The following is an 8,929-nucleotide window of genomic DNA, read 5'->3' as shown; positions in this document are numbered from 1 at the left end:
GGTATGTGGGTTCCTTGGATGAGGGTCCTTGAGGCTAGGTGGGTAAGGATCCGGCGGTGACAAACAGAAACAATCACAGAGGCAGTTTGAATCTGAGTGTATTTTGCAGCTCTCAAACAAGAGTTCTTATGCATAAAGAAACAGGTATCACAACTCTGAAAATATGTGTCCAGTGAAGCAGTCAAATAGAATGGATATTGTAATAATCATTTGACACAGTAAAATACAAAATCATCCAAGTATTACAACTTCTAAAAAATATATATTCAATGAAGCAGTGGGGCAGAATGGATATTATTATAATTATTTAGCATAGTAAAATACAACAATCATCTAAGGCTAGTGACAAATTTCCAAGAACAAGTTAAGGAATTTTTATGATCAGTTACTGTTTTAACTTCTAGTTCCTGATTTTCTGTAAATCTTCAAAGCATAAATTTAAACTATTTTAATTCTTTTTATTTAATGCTTTTAAAAACAATATACCAAAGCTTCCTTCTGATGACACACATGCAGTCATATAAAATTTTATTGTTGGGAAAGTTTTTACATATCAATAACATCTTATACATGATTTATATAGTGAAGATCTGGTTTTCCTAGAGATAAGGTTATGGTTAGTGACTCCATCTCATGTGATGGTTTCTTACCCATTATTCTTGCTTAAGATCTTAGCCTAGGCTCTCAGGAACATCTTGTAAATAAGAAAAGGAATAAAAAAGATAAACAGATAAGTTGCCAAGAGAAATATGGCACAATAATTTACTCTGGCCAAGAGTTCCACAACCAGTTCCAGGAGGCCTCTTTCTTTTGAGGTCTATTGCCTCAGTCTATGGAACTTGTCACACAGATCCTACTGGGGTTGGTGTGGCATGGGTATACCTTTTAATTTCCATTTTTGTGTGTTTTAGTAGCTGGATTACAGGAGTGAATCAGGTCTACTGTTCATATTAGTACACCAACTTCTTTCAGAAAAGTTAGAAGTATCTATTGGACATTCATTTAGAAAAAAGCAATAGAGGAAACTTGAAGATTATAAAACAGTATAGAAAATGTGAAAACCATGATTCTAAGTTTATATCCTTTGCCTTACTCCCATTTGATGACCCAACATGTGTCTGAACTTGGTTCTTTATCTTATTTGATTGGGTAACCTGCTATAAGCCAGACATTTGTTCTCACATTGATATAATTTAAGCTGTGATAAATGAATACACATTTAAATGCTTTCTTTCTGGGTGTATTGATGTGGTTAAATTTGTTTATCCCAGGTGAAAAGAACATGGCTCCTGAGAACTTGCCAGTGGGGATTTTGTTCTTTTCTCAAACAGCTGTGGGAATCCTTGGTAACTGGTCAATTCTTCTTCATTATGTCACATCTGTAATCACTGGAAAAAGTTTGATGCCCAAAGACCAGATTTTAAAGCATCTGACTTTAGCCAATTCCTTGGTTATTATCTCAAGAGTAACACCTCACATAATGGTACAACTGGGGTTGCAGTATCTCCTGGATGACCTCTTATGTAAACTTACTCTCTACAGCAATCGAGTGTCCCGGGGCATTTCCCTGCACTGCACCTGCCTCTTGAGTTGCTTCCAAGCAATCACAATCAGCCTCAGTCACTCCAGGCTGATGACACTTACACACTCTGTCTCAAAATACATGATTCAGTTCTGCTCTATAAGCTGGCTTCTACATCTGCTTCTAAACATCAAGACAGCTATAGATGTGATTGGACCAAATACTATAAAAAATGTCACCAGGAAAATCATGTTGGGATACTGTTCAGCATTTGCTTTCAGCAATGGTGTTACTGGCCTACATTTGTTCTTTGTTTGTTTCACTGATGGTCTGTGTTTGAGCATCATGGTATGGGCCAGTATCTTTATGGTGAAGATTCTCTATAGGCATAAGAGTCAGCTACAGTACATTCACAGTGCCCACCATCCCCTCAGAGTCTCCCCTGAAGACAAAGCCACAAAAACCATCTTGATTCTTGTGTTTACCTTTGTCCTCTCCTACTCCATGTCCTTCATACTCATTATCTATACTGTGGTTTTTGACAATCCAAGGCTGTGGATAATAAACATATTTACATTCTTAGACACATGCTTTCCCACATTTTGTCCCTTCATCCTTATCAGTAATAACCAATCTACTCCTAAGAACGCTTTACCCTGCTGTAGTAGAAGGAATTTATAATAGCCAATTGTGTGTTATGATAAATTCAAATAGTCTTTCATCCATTATCGGACATTAGACTCAGCCATGACTAGCTGCTATTAAGCAAGTCAATGTTTATGTAAATTAAGTATCATTAACTGTTATAGCTATCATAATGCTGGCTAAACAATTCCATGATAATAAGATATCTTTGTTTTCATTCAAAATACTCTAAAATTAGGGGTCATCATGTATTGCAGAATTTCTTATGCCTTCAGATAGTCAACCAGGTCTTGAGGTATGAACTGCTGTGTAGGCACATTTCAGATTCCTGTCCCACTGCTTCAACTGATCTGTAGAAAAGCAGAGCAAAAAAAAATGCAGGATCTCTGGCATATGATAACATATTTATGTGGACAACTGCTCTGTTTCTCTGCATGTATCAACGTCACTTATGTTTTGCATCTGATCTCATTTTCTGGGCTGGTGGTCCCACTTCCAAATTCCCCTGAGGGAAGAAGAATCAAGTAATACCTATTTGCATTGATTACTGTTTTTCTTAGAGTTACACTTGAAATCAGAGACACCCCTAACCATCCCAAACCTGCTGTGTACCATTGTCATTTACTACTCAGTTACTTGCACCCTATTACTATGTAGGGCAGTCTAGACAATACACAGCTTTGGAGAGTAACTTCTACATTTCTACAGACATTCTTCTGTATTTTCTCCCATTGTACTTATGAGTGTTACCAACTTTGTCTTCATATTCTATTTTTCCTCCCATAGAAGAAATACTTTTTAAAATTGCCTTTAATCCCAGCACTCGGGAGGCAGAGGCAGGCAGATTTCTGAGTTCGAGGCCAGCCTGGTCTACAAAGTGAGTTCCAGGACAGCCAGGGCTATACAGAAACCCTGTCTTGAAACAACAACAACAACAACAACAACAACAACAACAACAACAACAACAAAAAACAAAAAACAAAAAACAAAAAAAAATCTCTCAATGTGTCACAAATTCTGTTGATGTTGTTCATGGATATATGTGTTCATTTGGTAACATGATGATTAATGCTTATAGTCCACTTGCCAAGATCTAAAATCATCTAGAAAACAAACATGTGGAGATGTCTTTAAGGGAGCATATAAGTTATGTTAATGGAGGTAGGAGGACCCAATCTAGTTCTTCATATCAATTAATCCATTGGTTAAGAGTGCAGGGCTGAATAAAATGAGGAAAACTGAGAACCAGTGTGTATCTGTCCCTGCTCTATGGCTACAGATGCAAAGTGATCTGCTGCCTCAGCCTCCTGATTCCACGACTTTCATGCCATGAAACTTCTTGCCTGAAACTTCAAGCTAAAATAAACCCTTCCAAAATTAGGTTGTTTTGGTAATTGTTCATCAGGAAAATGTGAACATTAACAAGGATAAGGAATTCAATAGCTTCTTAAATTACATGAGTTAAAATCATATAGGTCACCCCAATGGCAAGAGCGTATTCAATGGGAGATAAATTCTGAGGGCTTCTTTTGTCTCTTCACAGCACTATGACATAGATATTACAATGCCTTCTGGAAGATGGTAGCAAATACTGCAGTTTGTGAGAGGCTGTCAACTCGGGCTGACCTCCCAGGTCTTACAACATTATGCAGTGTGGGGTCAATAGTTTTATAACTTAAGCAAGAAGAATTTTAGTATTACATATTCATGAGAAAAATTCATAACACAGAGAAGACAAAACTATTTCTTTTTCTCTAAAATGAAATAAATAAGAATTTAAACAATGTCCAAATACACTGAAATCAATGATAACAAACAATTTTATTCAGAATAAAATTGAGAGGCTTCCTACCATGATTTTTAAGATATAAGTAGTTCTCATCTAATCATACCTAAGTCTGTTGAAGTAGTTTTTTCTTATTCCACATCTCCTTTTCACACACACACACACACACACACACACACACACACACACACATTTTGGTGAGTGAGGGCAAATTAAAACCCATGCTTGTGTCTAAATAGTTAAATTATATGGAAGAATTGGACAGGTAGTTAATATTAATCAGTTCCACAATTTCCTAGATAATAGAAGTCTATATAAGGTGTGTATCATGTAGAGAAGAATTTGTTGAAAAGCTGAATGTTTTCTCTAAGAATGTTGCAGGACAATAATTCTGCGACTCTGCAGAAAGGAGGATTGCTGTGAATCTGAGACAAGTCTAAAGGAGATAGTGAACCTGAAACAGCTCTAGGCTACTTTGTGAGACCAAGCTAATCAAAACAACAAAACAAAACAAAACATTTATAAACAAACTACTCCTACCATAATCATCACTAACAAAATCTTTGAGGAGTTGTAATTAAAAATTTTCCTAGTTAAAAAACAGTTGGACTTGATATTGCCAGTGGTCCTGGTTACCCTCCACAATGTAAGAGAACAAATCTGGTACAGATTTGGAGGTTCATCCCTAATGGATAACCTTCACAGTGTAGGGAGTTCTATTTATACCCCAGGAGGAACAAAGTAATCATCAGACAGCAATAACACTGTGCACTGTAACAATGCCTGCCCTGGCGGGACATGGCCACTGGTGTAATAGTGGCATAAACCTCATTGTAACAACCAACCACTATCCCGTCCCACGGGATTCAGTTATTCGTGCGTGCGAGGGGGACCACAAACCTGGAAGGAAATGGGAGGAAGAAAAAGAGAAATAGGAGACCAAGAAGGGTCCCTATAAAGGTCTCATTTATTATGCTGAGATGCCTTCTTTTTAAAACATACATCTTGGGGAATATGGGAGGGGTCGAGGGAGAATTATACAAAGAACAAAGAAGTGGGCATCTGCTGACATGGGGGCCAAAGTCAGGCGCCAGGCAGCGAGCACTCTGCATCTTATCTCCAGAACATCGATCCTCCTTGACAGCCTTGGGTGTCAGACTGGGCTCAGGCATGACTCATGTCCTTGGATGTCATGGGAACTCAAGAAGAGATAGGGAAGAGGGGACTATAACTCAGCTTTTATAGCCTCAGGTGCCAGGAAGGGAATAGGGAGGAAGGGGGTGATAACCAGCTCTTAGCAGGAGGCCATTTGGCCTGTTAGGGAGATTGTGAAGGGCTCACTTTCTCACCAGATGGTCTCTGAAAAACCACTTTCTGCTTAGTTTTAATTCCTGCTCCAGAAGCTAAAACCCATACCTGGCACCATTATTGGGCTAACAATCCATGGCTAGACATGTCAAAGGTCATAAGAGAAAACCTATTACTTTTACTATGCTAAACCAACATAATATTAAACTGATTCCTAACAACTTGTCATATCCACAAATTAATGCATCTCTTGGTCCTCTTCAGATAACGCTTCTTCTTGCAATAGATGGTGATTAACTCAAAGACCCATAAATGTTCAAGGATAGAGAAAAAGTGAATGCATGATAATTCTTATCCATAAACAGGATGTCTCTATACCCCCTTCCTCAAAATGTTCAGGAATCATTGCAGAAAAAAAGGTAGAAAACTCTACCACTCTGCTAGAGATGGTAGATAAAGATATGGAAACAACAGTGTTTTATGTGCACAGCAGGGCAGCTGCACATGTGAACTCACAGTGACTGTTGCAGTAGGCACAAGGTCAAGCTTGACCAAATCTCATCATATTAAGTGAAGCTAGAGACTAAATTCTACTATAGCTGTGAGCTGTTCACAATTGTTAGGTGTTGGGAAAAAGAGAGACACGGTTTTCTCTAGGAGGTTAGTCCCTAGTAATAAGATAACACTCCTGTAATATTATGCATGTAAGGACAATTGGACAGAACCATTTGGTCTTGACAGGCCTGACTATAAAAAACAGAAAGTGGCACAAGCCCCTTCCGCTCCACTCGAGCCCCAGGGTACCTTGGCAGCGGACTCGTCCGACACCCGCAAAGGGCCCACACAGGATTCCCCATGGGATTCTAAGACCTCTGTTGAGTGGAACACAGCGCCTGCCCCAATCCAATCATGCGGAATCTGAGACCGCGGGAAATAGAGAAGCAGGCTACCCGGGCCTGACCTGGGACACAAGCCCCTTCCGCTCCACTCGAGCCCCAGGGTACCTTACCAGTGGAGTCGCCTGACACCCGCAAGGGCCCACACAGGATTCCACACAGGATCCTAAGACCACTAGTGAGTGGAACGCAACTTCTGCAAGGAGTCTGGTTCGAACACCAGATATCTGGGTACCTTCCCTGCAAGAAGAGAGCTTGCCTGCAGAGACTGCTCTGAACACTGAAACTAAGGAGAGAGCTACCCTCCCAGGTCTGCTTATAGAGGCTAACAGAGTCACCTGAAGAGCAAGCTCTTAACAGTGACAACTATAACAGCTAGCTTCAGAGATTACCAGATGGCGAAAGGCAAACGTAAGAATCCTACTAACAGAAATCAAGACCACTCACCATCGTCAGAACACAGCACTCCCACCCCACCTAGTTCTGGGCACCCCAACACAACCGAAAATCTAGACACAGATTTAAAAACATTTCTCATGATGATGATAGAGGACATCAAGAAGGACTTTCATAAGTCACTTAAAGAATTACAGGAGAGCACTGCTAAAGAGTTACAGGCCCTTAAAGAAAAGCAGGAAAACACAACCAAACAGGTAGAAGTCCTTAAAGAAAAACAGGAAAACACGTCCAAACAGGTGATGGAAATGAACAAAACCATACTAGAACTAAAAGGGGAAGTAGACACAAAAAAGAAAACCCAAAGCAAGGCAACGCTGGAGATAGAAACCCTAGGAACAGAATACAAGAGATGGAAGAGAGAATCTCAGGTGCAGAAGATTCCATAGAGAACATCGGCACAACAATCAAAGATAATACAAAACGCAAAAAGATCCTAACTCAAAACATCCAGGAAATCCAGGACACAATGAGAAGACCAAACCTACGGATAATAGGAATTTATGAGAATGAAGATTTTCAACTTAAAGGGCCAGCTAATATCTTCAACAAAATAATAGAAGAAAACTTCCCAAACATAAAGAAAGAAATGCCCATGATCATACAAGAAGCCTACAGAACTCCAAATAGACTGGACCAGAAAAGAAATTCCTCCCGACACATAATAATCAGAACAACAAATGCACTAAATAAAGATAGAATATTAAAAGCAGTAAGGGAGAAAGGTCAAGTAACATATAAAGGAAGGCCTATCAGAATTACACCAGAATTTTCACCAGAGACTATGAAAGCCAGAAGAGCCTGGACAGATGTTATACAGACACTAAGAGAACACAAATGCCAGCCCAGGCTACAATACCCGGCCAAACACTCAATTACCATAGATGGAGAAACCAAAGTATTCCACGACAAAACCAAATTCACACAATATCTTTCCACGAATCCAGCCCTTCAAAGGATAATAACAGAAGAGAAGCAATACAAGGACGGACATTATGCCCTAGAACAAGCAAGAAAGTAATCCCTCAACAAACCAAAAAGAAGACAGCCACAAGAACAGAATGCCAACCCTAACAACAAAAATAAAAAGAAGCAACAATTACTTTTCCTTAATATCTCTTAATATCAATGGACTCAATTCCCCAATAAAAAGACATAGACTAACAGACTGGCTACACAAACAGGACCCAACATTCTGCTGCTTACAGGAAACTCATCTCAGGGAAAAAGACAGACACTACCTCAGAGTGAAAGGCTGGAAAACAATTTTCCAAGCAAATGGTCTGAAGAAACAGGCTGGAGTAGCCTTTCTAATATCGCATAAAATCGACTTCCAACCCAAAGTTATCAAAAAAGACAAGGAGGGACACTTCATACTCATCAGAGTTAAAATCCTCCAAGAGGAACTCTCAATTCTGAATATCTACACTCCAAATGCAAAGGCAGCCACATTCATTAAAGACACTTTAGTAAAGCTCAAAGCACACATGTCACCTCACACAATAATAGTGGGAGACTTCAACACACCACTTTCACCAATGGACAGATCGTGGAAACAGAAACTAAACAGGGACACAGTGAAACTAACAGAAGTTATGAAACAAATGGACCTGACAGATATCTACAGAACATTTATCCTAAAACAAAAGGATATACCTTCTTCTCAGCACCTCACGGGACCTTCTCCAAAACTGACCATATAATTGGTCACAAAACAGGCCTCAACAGATACAAAAATATTGAAATTGTCCCATGTATCCTATCAGACCACCATGGCCTAAGACTGATCTTCAATAACAACATAAAAAATGGAAAGCCAACATTCACGTGGAAACTGAACAACACTCTTCTCAATGATACCTTGGTCAAGGAAGGAATAAAGAAAGAAATTAAAGACTTTTTAGAGTTTAATGAAAATGAAGCCACAACGTACCCAAACCTATGGGACACAATGAAAGCATTTCTAAGAGGGAAACTCATAGCTCTGAGTGCCTCCAAGAAGAAACGGGAGAGAGCACATACTTGCAGCTTGACAATACATCTAAAAGCGCTAGAAAAAAGGAAGCAAATTCACCCAAGAGGAGTAGACGGCAGGAAATAATCAAACTCAGGGGTGAAATCAACCAAGTGGAAACAAGAAGAACTATTCAAAGAATTAACCAAACAAGGAGTTGATTCTTTGAGAAAATCAACCAGATAGATAAACCCTTAGCTAGACTCACTAGAGGGCACAGGGACAAAATCCTAATTAACAAAATCAGAAATGAAAAGGGAGACATAACAACAGATCCTGAAGAAATCCAAAACACCATCAGA

The 8,929-nt window shown here is 39.3% G+C and overlaps 1 protein-coding gene across 1 annotated transcript; it reads left to right on the top strand.

The window, feature by feature from the left end:
• The first annotated feature begins 1,246 nt into the window (after positions 1–1,246).
• Vmn1r84 (vomeronasal 1 receptor 84) lies at positions 1,247–2,203 on the top strand. The gene has a single exon (NM_134233.1). The coding sequence runs from the start codon at positions 1,247–1,249 to the stop codon at positions 2,201–2,203; it is 957 nt and encodes a 318-aa protein (NP_598994.1).
• Positions 2,204–8,929: the final 6,726 nt, after the last annotated feature.

Source organism: Mus musculus, chromosome 7 (genome assembly GCF_000001635.26).
Source record: "Mus musculus strain C57BL/6J chromosome 7, GRCm38.p6 C57BL/6J".
NCBI classification, from domain to species: domain Eukaryota; kingdom Metazoa; phylum Chordata; class Mammalia; order Rodentia; family Muridae; genus Mus; species Mus musculus.
The sequence above is the reverse complement of the archived record's forward strand: the minus strand, read 5'-3'. Positions and strand labels throughout refer to the sequence as shown.

Bases quoted from the DNA above. Each gene is read 5' to 3' on its own strand.
- Vmn1r84 (NM_134233.1), top strand. From the start codon at position 1,247: ATGTGGTTAAATTTGTTTATCCCAGGTGAAAAGAACATGGCTCCTGAG.